The 20,103-nt window shown below is 40.6% G+C and overlaps 1 protein-coding gene across 5 annotated transcripts in view; it reads left to right on the forward strand.

Moving 5' to 3' along the window:
- The window catches only part of BCAP29 (B cell receptor associated protein 29), a 45,639-nt gene extending 28,970 nt beyond the window's left edge, over positions 1–16,669 (forward strand). For 4 of the 5 annotated variants that reach the window (XM_021102603.2, XM_084977458.1, XM_021102604.2 and 1 more), the window contains exons 7-8: positions 8,747–8,847; positions 13,907–16,669. In XM_021102603.2, the coding sequence (XP_020958262.1) occupies positions 8,747–8,847; positions 13,907–13,942 (137 nt within the window). In that variant the 3' untranslated portion in view covers positions 13,943–16,669. Of the gene's footprint in view, positions 1–3,458; positions 3,659–8,746; positions 8,848–13,906 lie in introns of those variants that run through there. The other variant, XM_084977457.1, reaches the window with a different exon arrangement.
- The last annotated feature ends 3,434 nt before the right edge of the window (positions 16,670–20,103 follow it).

The raw sequence follows: 20,103 nt of genomic DNA on the forward strand, positions 1-20,103 counted from the left end.
GTATCAGCATGCCTTAAGTCCATGTCTTTTCTAAAACCCAAAAGCGCTTTACCCATAAACCTCATTCATGTTCGCAGTAACCCAGAGGGTAGGCCTGCGCACACCAGTATACCCAGTGATGGTGGAGAAGTTGAGACACGTGCAAAAAAGTCATTCATTTCCCCTTTGTTATTTGCATGTGAAAAATAAAGCTGTCTTTGGTTTTATTCATTAATGTTACTCTCTAATTATTTGGGCAGCTTTGTTTCTATTCCAGAAATGTCTTACTCCTCCTCTTGCAAAGTAGGCAGTCTTCTAAAGCATGTCCTAGTTTAGTCTCTCCGCCATTAGTTTGCCTTCTTTGCCACTAAAGCAGTTTTTCAACACCCCAGATCTGATTATGCCTGTGCACTATTTAAAACTTTCTCTTGGTTCCTGTCACCTTTAAGCTCTTCACAATGGCACACGTGGTCTTCTGTGATCTGTCCTCCAGTGTCATCTCCAGTTGTGCCTGCCCCCACTTTGTCCGGTCTAAATTTTATCCTTCTCCTTTATTAAATATGGAAGTTTCTAGTTCTCCTGCGGTGGTGTTTCATCACTTTTCACCTCTTCCCAGGACTGCAGGTCTGTCTGCCTCTAATATTTTCTTCTTTACCCTCCAATAGCTTGTGCTCGTCCTTCAGCTCCTCGTTGCTACCTCTAAGAAGCCTCCCTGAAACTCTCTCGCTTCAAGCTGGGTTGAGTGGCCTTCTTCTGGACCTCTGTATTTCCTTGTGATTACTTACTTAATAGTGTACACTGTTGAAATTTTTGTTTGTTTCTTTGTCTTTCTTACTTAGATTATAAGTGCTGTGAAGAGAGGGACTACATCTAAGTCAGCTCTTTGTCCCACCTTGCACCTAGTGTTCCAGGCCTAGTATTCAATAAATACTAATAAATTTCACCCCGAAACCCTATTGCCCTCTCTTCCCTCATCCAATTTAAGTTTCATAGTTCATCATAATTAGTCTCCTGTAAACTGCATCCCTCCTTCCCCTCCTTCCCCTCTCCCTTACCTCTCCCTCCTTCCTTCTTCACTCCCCTCCTTTCTCAAGGACCTAGCTTGTGATGGTCAGATATCCATCTACTTGGTACCTGTGCCTAAACATGTCAGCATTGCCGAAGGAACTACTTCTTTTAAATAATGGTCACTGCATTCAAGCGGGCCCTCAACACTGGCAGTCCTATTGCACTTCTCTAAAATCTTCGCTTTTTCAACTCTCCAAATCTAGATCTTCTCATCTCACTTCTAAATTCTAAATCATTGGGCACAAAGAATTAATAAAAAAACATCTTCTCACCACTGAAACTGCCATCTTCCCCCAGCTGGGCTCTGACCTCTGCCTGTTCTTAGGCTACAATGGATTAAGTTTTAATCCCTCATCTTTTGCTGTGGCTCCCAACCCAGCTATGCTTCTCAAGGACTCTGACTGTTTCTGCAGTTTCTTCCTCACTTCCTGTCATCCTACAAACATCCTTTGGCATCTCTTATTCCCCCCCAAAGAACCAAAAACTTCCTTTCATCTTATATTTCTTCTCTCACTGCCCCGTTGCTCTACTTCGTAACAGTTTTTTTCCATTTAACTTTTTATTCAGACATCATAAATTCAAATCACATAATGATTCAAATCACAGGAGAGATGCAAAAATAATACCCCCAAAATGCCCTGTATCCTTACTTACCCAAATGAAACATACTTGCCTTATCCTTTTTCCTCTTTTCATAGTTTCCTCTCACTTACTGTTTTTATATTTTGTGATGATTTTCTAGTTCCCTTATCCCTTCTCCACTTATGAGATGCACTACTGTTGTAAGGAAGAGCTTTCCCATTTCCCCCCAGTTATTAATGTTTGCTTGTTTAATATATTCATTTGGTTATAATTTATTATAAGCATTATGTTTTATTGTTCCGATCATCTCAGATTTGACCAGTGGGAGTCTTTTCAGGCTGTGTCCCATTTTGTCAGGCCCCCATTCTTCAGCGCTGCCATTCTGGTATAACAAGATATTCCAAGCTCATCTTTTGCTTTTCCTCCTCTAGCCCACGAATCAACCATTCTTCCAGTGAGCCTTTTAAGTGGAGAATGGTATTTAGAAAATAAGACTTGGACCTAGGTGTGTTCTTCTCTAGGCACCCTCAGCAGACAGAATGGATAGTAGCTTAAATTTCACCTCTTTCGAGGAACTTCTCAGCCTAACGTAGCTACACAGTCGTTCTCTAGCCCACCCCCCTCCTTTAACTTCTTGCACACCACCCTCTATTGGTTGGTCGGTTTCTTTGTTGTGTGTCATCCTGCCTGACCAGAAAATGGGTATTATGAGAGGAGAGACCATAGCTGTCTCTTCATCCTCATCGCTTAGAAGAATGCCTGATGCTGGTGTGCATCCCACGTTGAGTGGATAAACATGTGGATGACTCCCTTGTCTTGGGGCAGTTTCATCTTGGTACCAGCTTCATCTCCTACCATCAAGAGCAGTAGGAACCTTTGGAAGGATTCTTATGTTTCATGGACTCTCAGAAGTTAGAGACTGGGATGAAAACAGTAAAGATTTGTCATCGCTGTTAAGGAGCTTAATTCTCACCACCCTTCTACATTTGCTGTACATTTAGACCCTAAAAAGTTGTTTTATGAACCCTAATTTTAAATATTATAAGGTATTTATAATCATATTGCCCCTCAACTTTTCTCTAAAGTAACTTAAGCCTTTTACACATAAGATTTATGCATGAAGGTTAAATGACCTATAGTTCGATATTCTTGAAATGTATTAGGTCAATGCTGCTTCACTAGAATATCTGCTTTTCTATTATCTACCTCCTCACTATCAACTCAATGACTTTATTACTACTTTGGTGGGTTTTTTAATACATACTCTAAAAAGTTTAAAACATCATAAGATTTTACACAAAAAATTTTAAATTTTCATTTATTTAAAACAGGGGAATTTGGGGAGTCATATTTGATAGGTTCTTACTCAGTACTTATAGCCTAAGAATTTTACTATATTTTGTCTGGAATACATATGTTTTGTGTAAGGTCTTTCCCACTGTACTTTTTAAAAATAAAGTTTATGTCAAGGAAGTTTAGATTTATAGGAGACTAGGCAGGATAGTACAAAGACTTTTCATGTACCCCATGCTCAGTGTCTCCTGTTATCCAAGCCTAATATTGATATGATACATTTATGTAATTAATGAACCAATATGGATATATTATTACTGACCAAGCCCGTACTTTATTCATATTTCCTCCGTTTTCACCTTTTTTCTGTCTCGTTCAGGATACCACATTTAGTTGCATTTCTCCATAGGCTCTTTTTGACTCTAACAGTTTCTCAGACTTACCTTATTTTTGAAGACATTGATAGTTTTGGGAAGTACTGGTTATTTTGTAGAATGTTTCTCTATTGGAATTTTTCTGATATTTTCCATAATTAGACTGGTATCTGGGGACTTCAGAAGAAAGTCACAGAGGTAAATTGCCATTTTCATCATATTATATCAAGAATACACACCCACACTTCACCACTGTTGATGTTGACCTTAAACTCCTAGCTGAGGTAGTGTTTGTCAGGTTTCTCTACTTCAAAGTTACTTTTTCCCCCCCTTTTTCCATAATGTAGTCTTTGAAAGGAAGTCACCATGTGCAGCTCATGCTTAAGAAATAGGGAGTTTTAGAGTTGCCACTGGGGCTCAGCCGTTATCAAACCCAACTCATATCCATGAGGACGAGGGTTCAATCCCTGGCCTTGCTCAGCGGGTTAAGGATCTGGCATTGCTGTCAGCTGCAGTGTAGGTTGCAGACACAGCTCAGATCCCATGGTGCTGTGACTGTGGCATAGGCCAGCAGCTGCAGCTCCAGTTTGATCCCTAGCCTGGGAACATCCATACGCTATGGGTGTGGCCCTAAAAAGACCAAAAAAAAAAAAGTAGGGAGTTTTGCTCCAGCTCCTTGAGGATAGAGTATCTACATAAATTTTTGTAACTTTTGTGTACAGATATGTCTTTATTTATTAATTTATTTATGGAGTTCCCATTATGGCTCAGCGGTAACAAACCCAGCTAGTATCCAGGAGGACACCGGTTTGATCCCTGTCCTCGTTCAGTAGGTTAAGAATCCGACGTTGCTGTGAGCTGTGATGCAGGTCACAGACAAGGTTCAGATCTGGCATTGCTACGGCTGTGATACCTCCGATTCAGCCCCTAGCCTAGGAACTTCCATATGCCATAGCATGACCCTAAAAAGCATTAAAAAAAAAAAAAAAAGATGTAACTATTTTTGGTTGCAACCAGGATTCCCATCAGGTAACTAAAGTGACACCTCATTGCTTACCGGACATCTTATTTTGAAAAAAAGAACTGGTTCCCAGCAAGTGACTCTTTCAGGTGCTTAAATGTTAGGCTTTTTGTTTGTCTGTTCTTTCCTTCCTTTAAGGAACATATTTTAAGCACCTACCATGTGCTAGTCACAGTACTAAGTGCCCAGAACAGAGAGAGAGACAAGACACAGCTTCATTTCTTGAATAGTCCACAGTCTGGTGGGGATGTAATTACACTTCAGCATGGTAAGTGCTATATTAAAATTACACTCAAGATGAAGTAGAAGCCAGCAGAAGAGATCAGAGATAATTTCCTGACATTTCAAAGGGTAAATATTAATTAGCCAGATGAAATGGGAGAGAATGAGTAAGGCAGGGAGATTAGGGTGGGAAGATGGGCTAGGAAGTTTTAACAAAATGAGCAGCATGTAACTGAAAGAGTGTGCCTTTTTGAAGTACTGCAAGAAGCTCAGTGTGACTGGAGCAGAAAATAAGGTAGAAGCATCTAAGAGTGAAAGAGGTAGGCCTAGGGGTGTTCCCTGATGGCTCATCAGGTTAAGAGTCTGGTGTTGGGGGGGTTCCCTTCGTGGCTCAGTGGTTAATGATAAGGATCCATGACGATATTGGTTTGATCCCTGCCCTCGCTCAGTGGGTTAAGAATCTGGTATTGTCATGAGCTGTGGTGTAGGTTGCAGGCTCGGATCTGGCGTGGCTGTGGCTCCAATTTGACCCCTAGCCTGGGAACTTGCATATGCGCATTGTGGCCCTAAAACGTTAAAAAAAAAAAAGAATCTGGTATTGTCACCACAGTGGCTCAGGTCACTGCTGTGGTGGGTGTTTGATCCCTGGCCCAGGAACTTTCACATGTCACTTGTATGAACAAAAGAAAAAGTAGGCTCAGGATCCATCATAAAGGGCCTCATTCACCATGTTTATATGTTAACATTTGGAGGGTTTTTAGGCAGAGGATCAAGCAGTCACTTTGACACTACTGTGGACAATCAGTCAATTAGCTAAGAAACAAATCCGTTTTGATAATTAAAACTAGGAAGGAGGACAGTGCTGACAGAGATCAGTGAATGTATGGATGGACTGGCAAGAGATAAAGGAAGTAGAATCCACACACCTTATCAACGTATGGATGTGAGTTTCAAAGAGAGTGGGTAATGATTGAAGCGATGAATAAAACAAACCTTTCCCGAGTGTACCTGGCAGTATAGGCGTGTACAAAAATAACCATAATATGATTAAAACCACAACAAATGTTCTTTATTGAACAGAATTTTGTGTGTCTGCTTTCTATGTATTTTGGAGTCATTACTGTGGATTAACAGTCCAGTGATTGATCACTGTAAAGGAATAGTACATGTAAGGATTAAGTGCTACGTAGCTCTTATATCTGCACACTCTTGAGTTCTCAAAAATAGTACCAAGTGAACTGAAAAGAAATCAACACTAGATGTATGGAAATTTTTCAAATTAAAAATATCTTCCTCTGGCCCAATCCTCACAGCTGTTGTACAACAGCCAACTTGAGCTATCATGCCAATGTCTCTAAAATTTTGCACCATAGATACAGGTTTGGCACAAATATTTTTTGGTCTCCTTACATGTCATTTTACACTAGCATTTTGGCTTCCTATCTGTCACTGTAACATTAATTGGGTGTTTTGGTTTGTTTTAAGGGCCGCACCCACAGCATATGGAAGTTCTCAGGTTAGAGATGGAATCAGAGCTGCAGCTGTCAGCCTACACCACAGCCACAGCAATGCAGGATCCAAGCTGCATCTGCAGCCTACACCACAGCTCAGGGCAACGCTGGATCCCCAGCCCACTGGGCGAGGCCGGAGGCCAAACCTTCATCCTCATGGATACTAGTCAGATTTGTTTCCCCTGCACCACAACGGGAACTCCTGGGGTTATTCTTTATATTAATAAATAATTCATGTGCCTCAAAAAGTTCTTAGTGAACATAACTGAATCTGGCCAGTTTTCTCCTGAAATAATCTCAGCATTTGCATAGCACCACTGGCAAATGATAGCAGCTCATTTTGGCAGATGAGAAAATTGAAACAGTGACTTAGATCTATCACCTCAAGCCTCCCTGTCTTATGTCTTCCCTGTATATGCTGTTTCCAAAATAACCTGGTTCAAAGTAAAACAAGCATATTCAAATGTCAGATAACAAATTTATATAATCCCTTAGTCATGAAAGCAGTTCCAGAAGGAGGTAGAAGATAACCAAAACAGAGTAGTGTAATTTTTATAAAATGAGAGATAGAAAAAGGACTGGGAAACGGTCCAAAAGGCTCCTAGAGAAAGTAACAGGCTCTCCTAATTGGAGTGAAAACAATAAGATGGTATTCATTAGGGTAATGAATATCCACTGAAATACAAAATAAAATCAGAAACACAGTTCATGCCTTGGCTTAATAAGTGTAAGAAAAACAGGATTTGCCTGGAGTTGTTTTGTTGTAGCTTCATCCCAGTAATGATCAGAAGAAACTTTTGGCTGTCCAAGTAGTTTTCTAGCTGCTTTTGCAGATTTGTAGGCCCACCTGACTCATCTTTCTCCTAACAATTCTTGAGAAAAAATGGTATCTTTCATTTCTTTAATAAGGATCTAATGAGTTGATATCTAAGATTTATTGAATTTATTAAATAATTCATGGAGAAATATAAGTATAAATCATTTTTAACTTAAGATGAATTGCTTAATAAAAGCTCCAGACTGTTCAGTCATAATTAAGTTATGGAATCTTCCCTGCTTGTTACATACCAAAAGTCCAGGCTCTTAAGCATTTTTAGTAAGGAAGGTCCTAAAAATAAACCATGTTTTATATTTTCAAGTTTCATCTTGGAAATGCCTCATGCCCAATCTTTATGTTGTAGCTATGGTCCCAGGGAAATATAACCACTACCAGAAATCTCTCCTCCACATCTAACCCATACTTTTCTTTACCAAGTGACACATTAAACTTGTCGAACTCAACTCTTAATACCTAATTTAGATTTGTGGATCTGTGGAAGTAATGGCTGTCCAGAATGACTAGGTACTAACTATGTATGGCTGTTTAAAAATTTAAGTTAAACTGAATTTAAAACTCAGTTCTTCAACTGGACTAGCTACATTTAAAGAGTTTGATAGCCGCAGGTAGCTAGTGGTTACCATATTGGATAACACTGATTTAGAGCATTTATTGGGCAGTGCAGATGTAGAACAATGCATAGAGTTTAATTTGACACAATAGTCTAGAAAGTATTGATAGAAAAGCCACCTTGGTTGGTAATGACTTAGATATTCATATATAAAAATGCCCGTATCATGGCTTCTCAAGAGGAAAGGAAACCAAACTGTTTATAAATAGAACCTATAATTTAATTTCATCTTGCCAAAAAAGTGACTTTGAAGTTATAAATCACACTTTCCTTCCTGTAACTCCTACCCTAAAGATTTACAAATGCAGAATTATATGCAGAGCTATTCAGGGTTCCCACAATCTTTCCAGTCCATCCTACGCTACTCTTTCCTTCTACACATTTGTTCATTGTCTTCTCCACAATATGTAGACTTAAATGTTTATCATATCATATATATATAGCTTAACAGAGACAAAAAGTTTTATCTGTGGAGTTCCCATTGTAGCTCAGCAGGTTAAGAACCCGACTAGTATGCACGAGGGCACGGGTTCAGTCCCTGGCATCACTTGGTGGGTTAAGGATCCAGCGTTGCTGTGGCTGTCGTAGGCCGTCAGCTACAGCTCTGATTCGACCCCTGGCCTTGGAACTTCCATATGTTGCAGGTGCAGCCCTTAAAAAAAAGCAAAAGAACAAAAAAGCAATTAAGGATTAGTGTTAAATTTCCTAAATTTGGTAACTGTACTATGCATGTATCTTTATTCTTTTTTTTTTTTTTTTTTTCTGTCTTTTTGCCATTTCTTGGGCTGCTCCCGCAGCATATGGAGGTTCCCAGGCTAGGAGTCAAATCGGAGCTGTAGCCACTGGCCTCCGCCACAGCCACAGCAACACAGGATCTGAGCCGCGTCTGCAACGCTGGATCCTTAACCCCCTGAGCAAGGCCGGGGATTGAACCCGCAACCTCATGGTTCCTAGTTGGATTCGTTAACCACTGCGCCATGACGGGAACTCCTGTATCTTTATTCTTAGGCACACAATGAAGTAGTTAGGGTAAAGGGGCATGATGTCTGGAACTTATTCTCAAATAGGTCAAGAAAATAATTGTGTGTATGTGGAAAGAGAGAATACAGTAACAATGTCCACATCATTAACAATTGGTGCATTTGAGTAAAGGCTACAAAGGAATTTTCCATATAAGTATTACAGCTTTTCTGTAAATTTGAAATTATTTCAAAATAAAAATTTTAAGTTTTGTTTGTTATTTTCTAGCCCTTTCTAAGGCACAAAACGATGTGATGACAATGAAGGTGCAATCAGAGCGACTTTCAAAAGAGTACGACTTACTCCTGAAAGAACACTCAGAACTTCAGGTGGGTGACATCCACTTCATGGCCTCAGCTTTTTGAAATAGTAATTACCTACATCAGTTATTTGGGTTATTTGTCCTTCCCAAGTCAAGAGGATGTACTTAATCTTGACTTCGCTAAGTGATTAAATAATCTAGTTTTTACGTGGAGGGTGAAGATTGGAATATTGCATGCAATACAAGATAATTATAACATAGAGAATTATTGCTATGCTAACTTACAGCATTCTAGTTTTGGTGATGTTTTGAGCAAAAGAAATGAGCCATAAAAATGGCAGCTTTGAAAAACAGACTGGGAGTTCCCATCATGGCTCAGTAGAAACAAATCTGACTAGCATCCATGAGGACGCAGCTTCAATCCCTGGCCTTGCTCACTGGGTTTAGGATCTGGCGTTGCCGTGAGCTGTGGTGTAAGGTTGCAGATGCAGCTCGGATCTGGCATTGCTGTGGCTGTGGCATAGGCCAGTGACTAGAGCTCCAATTCATCCCCTAGGCTGGGAATCTCCACCTGAGAGAGAGAGAGAGAGAAACTGGGTCTAGGAAAATTTAGTTTGCCATTTAGAATATTTGCCTTGTGAATGTCAAAATAAAGCCAAAGACTGAATATCCACATTACACTACTCCTTCTGTCCCACTATTTTAAACATCTTAGGACAAAGCCTGTGGCATTTAAATGTATGTTTCACCTGCAGAGTGGATTTGAAAAATGGAAATGAAGGACACCTTTTTGTCGTTGAACCACAAAGTCTCTCGTGGTTTTCTCTCTCTTGCCCTCTAGTCCCTCAAGAGTCAGTTCCCTACATTCCCCCATTTAGGGCTGGTCTTCCTCTTCTCTCTTGGGCTTCCAGCCCCTGACCTGAATTGATTTCCCAGCCTGCTTTGACCATGTATGGGGAGAATTTGGGGAAGAGACCATTCCAGAGGTAAGCCTGGCCCTCCCAGTTCCTCCCAAGATGGAGAGTCTGTGCTCTTCTGCTTTCAGGTTGGGTTTATCCTGAGAATTTGGCAGCGTTGGTGGCTTTCATTCAAGGCCTATTAGCAATTACAACTCAATAGTTATTTCCCTGTATTAGAAGCCTTAGTCCTGGACTCACTTCCCTGCATATCAGTGGTCTTTGTATCTTGAGGAAGTAGCATTGCCAAGCACAAGACAAGCAAGCACTGTGCTCATAGCTTTGAATCACACAGACTTGGAATAACTCTTAGTCTGGAATAACTAATAGTCCTGGAACAACTAATAAACTTTGCTAGCTTTGCAATCCCAAGCAGGTTATGTCACTGTTCTGGGGCTCACTTTCCTTCATCTGGAAAATCAGAACAATAATAACACCAGGCTCACTGGCTTGTTGGGAGGATTAAATAGAATGTGAATGGTGCTGAGCATTGTGCCTGTCTGGTAGTCAACACCCAAAGAATAATGGCTGATAATTCACTGTTGTCAGTATTAATTCCTCTCTAGAAGTTTTACTGAAAGGATGACTTACTCTCATCCAGCCACTTTCACCTTGATTAGAACCAGTCAAGAGAGAGTCCAGAGAACATTTGTAATCTGGTATTCCCAGTTGAGTTGCATGTTTGATTTAATTAGCCTACTTAGACAATGGGGCAGACAGAGAAGGATAGATAACCCCGTGTGCTCCAAATCCAGGATACCCATAGTCATTTGTGAGGTCAGGGTGCAAGAATGAGTATCTGCACTGGTGGATTCTGTCCCTGGTGTCAGAAACCATGGCAAAAAGAGAAGCAGGAATCCACCCTCATTTTCTCATGGCGAGTGGCCACTGCTGAATGTCCCCATTGTGGAAACAGCTAGTAATTCTCTTAATCCCTGAAGAATGTATGTGACATCGAGATGCCCTCAATCCATTTTCTTTCCCCAGAAAAAAGCTTAAGCTTGCAGCTTATGCATTCTTGATAAAAGATGTTCAAAAGCTTTCGTGAGCAATCCCTTCCCAATATAGTCATTATACCTGTGTCTTTGAAAAAATGACCCCTTCCTGCATTCATGAGGACACAGGCTCAATCCCTGGCCTTGCTCAGTGGGTTAAGGATCCAGCATTGCCATGAGCTGTGGTGTAGGTCACAGACACAGCTCAGATCTGATATTGCTGTGGCTGTGGTGTAGGCCAGCAGCTGTAGCTCTGATTGGACCCCTAGCCTGGGAACCTCCAGTGCCGCAGTTGCGGCCCTAAAAAGAAAAAAAAATATGACCCCATCCCATATATGCCAAATGCCAAGCCTAGAGTTGAGAGCCTTGATGCATTTAGGGTTTGATCTAATTTCTGCTTATATCTAGGTTTTTGAAATACTTAATAGATAGCATTTACTGAGGGTATTCTCTGAACCAAGCACTTAGCTGATAGCTTTATATATATTATCCTGCATACTCTCTCATAGCCCACCAAATTAAAATACATATTTTAATAACCTCTTTTGTGAATGAGGAAAACAAGACCCAGCAATGTTAAATAATGTGCCCAATATCACTGAAAAGTGATAGTATTCAATGTTAGGATATCTTTCTCCAGAATGTGCATCATTAGCCACCATGCTCTCTCTCTCTGCTAGTCATTGGACCGTGGGTTGTGGGATCCATTCCCTAGCTTCTGGCAGATTCAGCCAAAGGGAGGCACTGGTAGGAGACTGAAGGCGGGAAGAGGGGGAAAGCCCAAATTTTCTCCCGCTGTCTCATCTCTTTCCACGGTTCCAGTACCCATGGGCAGCTTCCATCTGGTGGGCCTCCTTCCTGGAATCCGTAACGCTATCCCCCGCATTGCCCTCCAGCCTGAAGAGTGGTGGTGGTTTTCTGCTGTTGGTAATCCCCGAGGTGCCTTACTACTGTTTAGTGGGTCTGCTCTCTCATCACCTAGAGAACCAATTCCCTGTAATAAAAAGCTGTTTGAAGGAAAAAAGCTCTCAGTTCCATGGCTTACCAGCCCTGTGAATCACTTGACATTTATGCACCTTGGCTTCTTCAGTACTTAGATGAGGATCGTAATATCTTGTAAGCATTAAATCAGATCCTGTGCATGAAAGCACTTTATCTTTAAATAAGAATAACTCTCTACAACCATAAGGTGCTAACTTCTTTATTGGACACAATTTTTTCCCATCTACCTGCTTACCATTGTCCAGTGTGAGAACCTGAATAAGAGTCTGAGACTTAAGTGTCATTAAATGAGAACCATTGTCTTAGAAAGCGGCCTCTTACTCTTTGATATTCAACTTCTGAACCCACTTGAGAAGCCAAAGATTGCTGTAGATCACTTACACTAAAAAGCTGTATCAAATTGTCCTTCATGAATTTTACTTCTATGGTTAAACCAACCTCAGTAATTGAATTACATCACACAGTTCATTGGGAAATATAGCTTTTCAACTATACATCCTTGATTTACTTTAAATTTAAATCATAAAAATAAAGGACTGTTAAAAGATTAAGGAAACAGGTGAGAGAGGAAAAAGCTGGTTTCTTTACGCAAATTCCACTTTACATCTTTTAAATCCATTTGGATTTCCCCATCTGATCCCTTCCCTGTTAGAGGCACTGAATAAATATTAGAAAACACTCCCTTCAAAATATGTAGTCTTTGCTTTTCCTTGTTTGCCCTGGCTCTCTTCTAGAAAACACGGACTTACTAAGGGTCATTGGCAGCACAGACCCATCAGCACTGGCCTCTTTTTAAATTTCATTTTGGAAAATCACCCTTAAGGGACTTGTCTAGAATAGCAGCTCCATTTAGCTCTGCTAAAGTGGTGAGATATGTATCAGCACATAAAAGCAGCACCTTACTCAAACTGCCGCCTCTTGTCCTGTCTTCTGACTTGATTGCTTAGAGTTCCTGCCATTAAAGGTGCTCTTGAGTTCCCTGTGCTATACAACAGTTCCTCATTGGCCATTCATTCCAAAATTAGTGTTTTCATTTTCTTTGGATTAATATCTAAGAGTAGAATTGCTGGATCAATCATACGGTAGTTCCATTTTTTGTTTTATAAGGCACTTCCATACTGGTTTCCATAGTGATTGTACCAGATTATATTCCTGCCAAAAGTGTGCTAGAATTTCCTCTTCTCCACTAGAACTGAATCACTTGGTTGTACATCAGAAATTATCACATTATAAATCAACTATACTTCAATAAAACTTTTAAAAAAAGAAGGAAGGAAAAAAAGGTGCTCTTAGAAGCGTTAATGCTCAGCCTGAACAGCAGCTTGATGGGCTTTCCATAAAAGGCAGTAACGTTACAACTCCTTTTTTTTTTGTGGTATGTTTTTCTCAGTGTAGATGTCTATCTTCTTAGTGCAAATGATCTCTTAAGATTAATTTCTATGCCATTTTCCCCCCAGTTTTAAATGATGTATTATAGTCATCTTGTGATTAGCAAAGAGTATAATTTGAGAAGCTAGTTCTGTTGGCAAATATCTGAGGAATGGAAAAAAAAGATAAGGCCATCCCATATGGGTTTTTTGGTTCCCTTCATTCTTTCTTTGCCAAAAATCCTAATTGAGTTTGCAAGAGGGGAGTTTTAGAAATTTGTTTCCCAAGTACATCCTGTGAAATGAAAGCAAGCTAGATTAAAGCAGGGGCAAAAGTGAACTTATCAGGGGTATTATTTTTCCCCCCAGACACTTCTTCAAGTAAAACTACAAATTTCATAGTTTTTTAAAATTTGAGGCTTTCTGAATCTATATTTTCCTTCTTTCTTTTTCTTTTTAGGGCCATGCTTGCGGCAAACGGAAGTTCCCAGATTAGGGGTTGAATCTGAGCCGCATGGTGACCTGCACCGAAGCTTGAAGGGCAACACACTGGATCATTAACCCACCTAGCTGGATCCCTAATCCACTGAGCGAGGCCAGGGATCGAACCTGCATCCTCACAGAGACTAGTCGAGTTGTTAAACTGATGAGCCACAGTGGGCATGCCATCTCAATCTATATTTTCATTTGACTTTTCTCATAGTTAATAACTATACACAGAGAAGAGAATGTTTTTTAAAAGTACTTGTCCTATTTATGAATCTGTTTCTCACTATAACTACCTAGGTCATACTTTTTTCTTGCAGGATCATGCACGGAAAGGCAGTAAGAAAGGCCTGTGAACCTTATGAAAGAAGATTGTGATACACCATGTCAAGATGACAAATTTGTTATCATGTTAGCCTCTAGAAAATTTAAAATTCACTTCAGAAAAATATACCAGCCAGAATTTTTTGTAATGCTACATGTATAGGCTCTTATCATAATGGCATTATCACAATATTTGATGTTCCAGACATATTGTAAAGCCTGTCTTCCAGCTCTGAAGTAAAATATAAGCATGTCAAACACCTTGTTTAGATACTGATAGTAACACTGGTATATGGTGGCTGTTTACCAATAACAGGAAAAATTCATTAGCTAGTTATTTCCAAAATTAGATTTTTAAGTGCATGAAACCATTAAATAGCCTTGAAAGCTTCAGTGAATTTCCAGTAATAATAATTACTTAATCAGATGATGATGTATTGGAAAATAGTATTCAATATCAGCAGATTTGTTCATAGGAAGATTAAATGAGGATAAATGATTAGAATTTAGCCACTATAGTTATCAGAAAGAGTTAGGAAGAGCAAAAAATAAACACAGTGACCTTAAGTTGTTTTTTTAAACCTGATTGTACTATAGTTTACTCTCATAAGACAGCTATATTGATAATTATATTTTTGTTACTGTGCTTCTGCACTTGTTGGACTATTTTTGTTGCATTTGTGTTAATAACACGTAATTAGTAAGCATTCTACTTCTTTAAAGTCCATCTTGGAATGGAGTTTACATCTATCTGCGTAACTGCCATAGCACAACTGAAATTATTTTGCAAGGTGAAATTTTTGACTTAGAAAGTTAATGTATAACATATCCAAAAAGCAGTGTTGCCCATTGCTGTGAGAGTTACTAATTATACAGACATTACCTCAAACATACATACACTGGTGTCACAGTTTCTCTGAGATGTTTCTGTATTCTGAAAGCTATTTTTCCATTCAGCTATTCATTTAGTTTCCTTTAAAAGAGGATGATTGTAATATTAATGTTATTTAGGTTGTTCCAGTGTTTAGACTTGAAAGCCATCTTCCTTGTCTCATAAAAACCTAAATATAAAAGAAAATAGAAGATAATTACTGAAGTTTTTACTTTCCTGATATTTTATATTTTGTTTATTATCATTTAGCATGAACTTCATGGCATATTTAATTGTTTTCATGGTAAAGTGTGTGAAATGAGCAAGTCCATAAGAATTTCATTTCAGATAAAAGGAGTTACTATAGAAAACAGACATGTAGGAGACATTTAGCAGAGTAAGAAATGGGAGGTAGACCATATGGGCTGACAGCACCAGAAATAACAAGGCAAGGGAACGCAGACAGAGGAGAAAATTGAACAAGCAGCAATTTAGAAATAGCCAAGTGTGAGCTACCAGGGTGAGGATGTAGATACTGAGTGTTTGGGATCCTGGCCTGGTGAACAGGAATCAAATGTGATAACAGAAAAACATACAGAAAAGTAGAAAATGCACAGCTTTAGAATTGGCAGAACCAAACTCTGATCCTAGCCTCACCACTCATATAACCACATGATTTGAAGATTACGCAAACTTGCTAGACTTTCATTTTCTCATCTCCAAAAGGGAATCATAACATTTATTTAAGGATTACTCTATAAACTAAGAGAACACAATGATTCTCAAAGTTATTCAGACGATACAGCCAGGAGAAAGTCTGGGCAACCTTTGAAGAGCCGAAAGATTTGAAAAAGTCCCAGAATGCACTTTAAAGTGTCCATGTAAGTATTCTTAGTCCTCAACCCGCAATTTTACTGGTTTGCAAAGTGAAACCCCTAAAGTGTGCAGCTCTCCCAAGTTAACACGGATAGTTAGATCCAGGGTGAGGATTCGAGTCTAGAATTCAAGTGTCCTTGTTCCCCAGATATCACTCCAGTTTTTATATACAAATTAACTATAATTTGCCAAACAAAATATTGACACACACTAGCCAAGGTATGAACCAGGACGTTTGGCCCCTGTGTCTGTGTATTTTGCATCACACCAAATGCATCTCAGACTCTGCCTTTTGGTTCTTAGGACTCTCCTCGCCAGTGATAGTGCTTAGAAAATCCTATCATAAACACGTACTCCATGGATTTAGACTGTATACTGAGTTGTGTTCCTACTGTCAATAATGACTTCTAATCTTAGGCTGTATTATAGATTCAAACACAAAGTGTTATTCTTGCCCTTCTCTGTCAGTTACTTGAGTTTTGTCAGATTCTTCCTGCTTGCAAGTCTACCTTGAAAGTCCAGACTCCAAGAAGTCACACTTATAAGTTCTAGCTGAGCGTCTAGAATTTGCCCTTATTCATCCGCTTTGCTTGCCTGGCCCTATCTTGGACCCCAGTACTGGTAACTAGATTACCCAGAACCCCAATCAGGAGACTGGAATTTAACTGCTTCCTCAGACCTTCCAGCCACAGCCGCCTGGATGCACCTACTCCTGTCATCCTGCTCTGCCTCTGTGAGTTGGTCTGGCTCTGCATTCCCACCCCCTCATCCACAGCCTTCTCACTATCCCATCTGCATCCCACCGCAGAGAAGAGCCATGCCCAACCCCACTGACGTGTGATACACCTTGCATTTGAGGACCCACTATACAGCCTGCAAACATCCGTCCTTTTATATCTTGACCAATATCTAGAACGGTTATCTGTGAAGCCCTTTGGAATGTATCCTTCAGCCTACCTTTCATAGAATTCTTGAAATTCCACTAATAAAAAATATTTCCTTTTTTCTAGCATTTCTTTAATCAATTTACTAAATAGCATTATTTCACGGTATTGTTCTCCACTTGATCTCTAAGCATACAACTTTATTCATCTCTCCTTCTGTAGACATAAGTGATTTCCAACAGCTGCCCAGATATCCATGTACTAATCCCCGGAACCTGGGAATATTCTTCTCTGGCAAGAGTGAATATGATACATGGCAAGCCATGAGATTAAGGATCCTGAGATGGGGAGATTATCCTGAATAATCTGGGTGTGCCTTAAGTGCAGTCACAGCCATCCTTTTAAGAAGGAGGCAAAGGGAGCTCTTAGCACACACAAGAGGGGCAGGCGTTGTAACCACGGAGGCAGGGATGGGAGTGCTGTGACCTCCAGAGCTGGAAAAGGCAAGGGACAGGTAGGAGCCTCCCGTGAGAGCACGACCGTGCACACCACACAAGCTGATCCTGGACAGCAGACCTGTGAGACAGTAAATGTGTTGTTTCAAGCCTCCAAGTGTGTAGTCATTTGTTACAGCAGCTGCAAGAAACTAAAGCAGGAACATACAAGACAAATCTGTAACGGGCTGGATCGAATGTCACAATGGGTGGAAACCCGACACTCTTCTTCCAGCTGGTCTTCCCCAAAGAGGGCCTTAGCCATCTCCCCTCTTCTTTTTCTCCTTCAAATCTCCATTCCTACTGTCACTGCCACACCAAGGCATTATCACTTCTTGCCTGGGCTACGACAACTTCCTGCTTGGCTCCCTGCTTTCCCTCTCATTGCTCCCCTGTGCACAGGTTCTCAGAAAGCTTAGCACTCCCTGCTTAAAGCCTAATGATTATTTCCCATAGCACTTCAGATCAAACTCCCAAGGCCTCATCAGGCCCCCACCTACTCTCCAGCCTCACCTCAGTCCACTTGCCCCACCAACCGCTCCTGCGTTCAGATTCCTTGTGCAGCGAGCTGTGTGCTCTCCCTCAGCATTTGTACGTGCACACTACCTCCTGCATCCCAACCCTATTTGTTGCCCTATTTTAGTGATGATTGGCATCATATTGTATGTTCATACTCATCACTGTCTGAAATTTATCTCATTTATGGTTTGGGTTTTGTCTCCTGCTCAGAGACTTACATAGTTCTGCACACAGTGGAACAGGTATTTCCCCACAGGGCATAGGGAAGATGTTCCCGAGGGACATTCAGCAGTGTTTCACATGGTCACAACTAAGGGAGTGCTGCTGCCCGCACTCTACAATGCACAGGATGGCCCCCCGCAGAAAGGAGTTATCTGACCCCAAGTGTCAACGTGGCCAAGGTTGCAATACTCCGAAATGAATGCTTGTGGCGGAGGGTACTAGGCGTGGCCCAACCTCCAATCTTTCATGCGTCTGTGGTGGTATCCGGATGTTTTTACACACAGCTGCCAAGCATAAGGACAATATTTTCCAGTCTCCTTGTAGGTAGAAATAGGAAGGAATGTCACATGGTGGCAGTTTCTTTTTCTTCTTCATTCTGCTGCCTGAAGATTATGAGATTGAGGCATGTGAGCTAAAGGAATAGGACACAGGATGCTGTGTCCCCGACACCATAGAGCATTCACCTCTCCCAAATTGCTTCTCACTACATAGTTTAAGAAATGAATGACAGCAGATGTTTTTAAAGCATTATTTCTCTTTACAGCTTAGACATGAATTAAAAGCTTTGTTCTTACAGCACAAACTCATTGACCTTTTTTTCTTTCTCTTTCCTGTTTATTCAGGCTCATCTCATCTTCCCTGCCATTTACATAAGGATATTTACATCATGCTGTTTTTTTCCTTTTTTTTTTTTTGGCCACACCCGCAGCATGTGGAAGTTCCCAGGCCAGGGATGGAACCTGAGCCACAGCTCTAAGCAGAGCCACAGTAGTGACAACACCAGGTCCTTAAGCCCCTGAACCACCAGGGAACTCCAGGATCATGATTTTAAATTACATCTCTACTTCCTCTGCATGTAAGCTTTTTTGTTTAACTTAAGCTTTATTAGTCCTTCAGTGGCCTGCAATGTGCCCCTGCAATAGTTGTGCATCTCACATCATAAGAGTTTAAAAGGAAAGTAGACCTCTGGTCTCTTGTCCTTTTCACTGTGACTTTCACCACAAGGAGAACAAATATCACACAAATTCAAGAGCATTCAGTGACACCTTGTACACACACACAAAAGAGCTTAAGATCTAATCATGACAACATTAGAAAGACTTAAGTTCCTACAGGGTTTTGGTCTTGTTGCCCACCCCCCCTTTCCTAAATTTGAGCAAAGAACATATTTTAAGTTTCATTTTGCCCCCTAAACCAGATGCTTCCCTGGTCAGCCAACTTTCTCCAGAGTGTATTATTGCTCCTTCCGAAATCATTGTTCTCCCTGAAGCAACACCTATGGCAAAGAATTTCATTTTCATTCTTCCAGAGGTTGCCAATTTCCCAGAATGTAAATGACCTCTGGATCACCACTTCTCAGTCAAGGGCTTCCTGGAATAACCCTCCATGGGGATTTATTTTCTGAAAAGTTTAAATTTATTTCGTTTTCTTTTTTTCCCCTCTGGAAACAAAATTGACACACAACTAACAGAAAACCTAAAAACCACAGAAAAAATACAGTTGGTTTGGTTAATGCTCTTATATACATACACAAACATATACAAAAATGAGATCATGGGAGTTCCCTGGTGGCTTAGCAGCCCCAGGACCCATCATCATCAGGCTGCTGTGGCGTGAGTTCAATCCCTGGCCTGGGAACTTCTGCATGCCAAAAAACATAAAAATACAAACCCCAAAATTAGGTCATACTATACAAACTATTTTGTGACCCACTCTTACTCCCCTGCATCAATGAATGCTTTTCTACAACAGGACCTCCAAGATTATATAAACACCACCTGAGGGGTCAGGGTTTATTTTTCAAGCTACCTATGGTCAAGCATACATGCCCAGTCCAGCACTAACTGCATCACTGAGATTTACCCTTCCAGGCATCCAACGTCAGTGTTGGAACTGTGCCATAACCACCCAGTATGTGAGGACAGAAAAGGCATGAAACCCACTGTCCTGTGACACAGAGCATGTGATGATCCCCTGTGGTTGGACATTTCATGAGAATCTTTATTGGCAGAAAATGCTCTAGAAGCAGTAGAGCACGGAGTTTATATGCATAAACCATCCGGATCAAATCTCACTCTGAGTCTCAGTCTCTTTGTTTATATAGTGACAGCAAGACTCTACCTCATGGACTTATTGAGAGATCTAAGTGAGGTAAAACACATAAAGAACATCTTTTGGGAGTTCTCGTCATGGCACAGTGGAAATGAATCCAACTAGGAACCATGAGGTTGCAGCTTCGATCCCTGGCCTCACTCAATGAGTTAAGGATCTGGCATTGCCATGAGCTGTGGTGTAGTTTGCAGATGCAGCTCAGATCTGGCGTTGCT

Source organism: Sus scrofa, chromosome 9 (genome assembly GCF_054392235.1).
Source record: "Sus scrofa isolate SSC_HxYL_T2T_F1_AM1 chromosome 9, Sscrofa_HxYL_maternal_Yorkshire_Landrace_v2.0, whole genome shotgun sequence".
NCBI classification, from domain to species: domain Eukaryota; kingdom Metazoa; phylum Chordata; class Mammalia; order Artiodactyla; family Suidae; genus Sus; species Sus scrofa.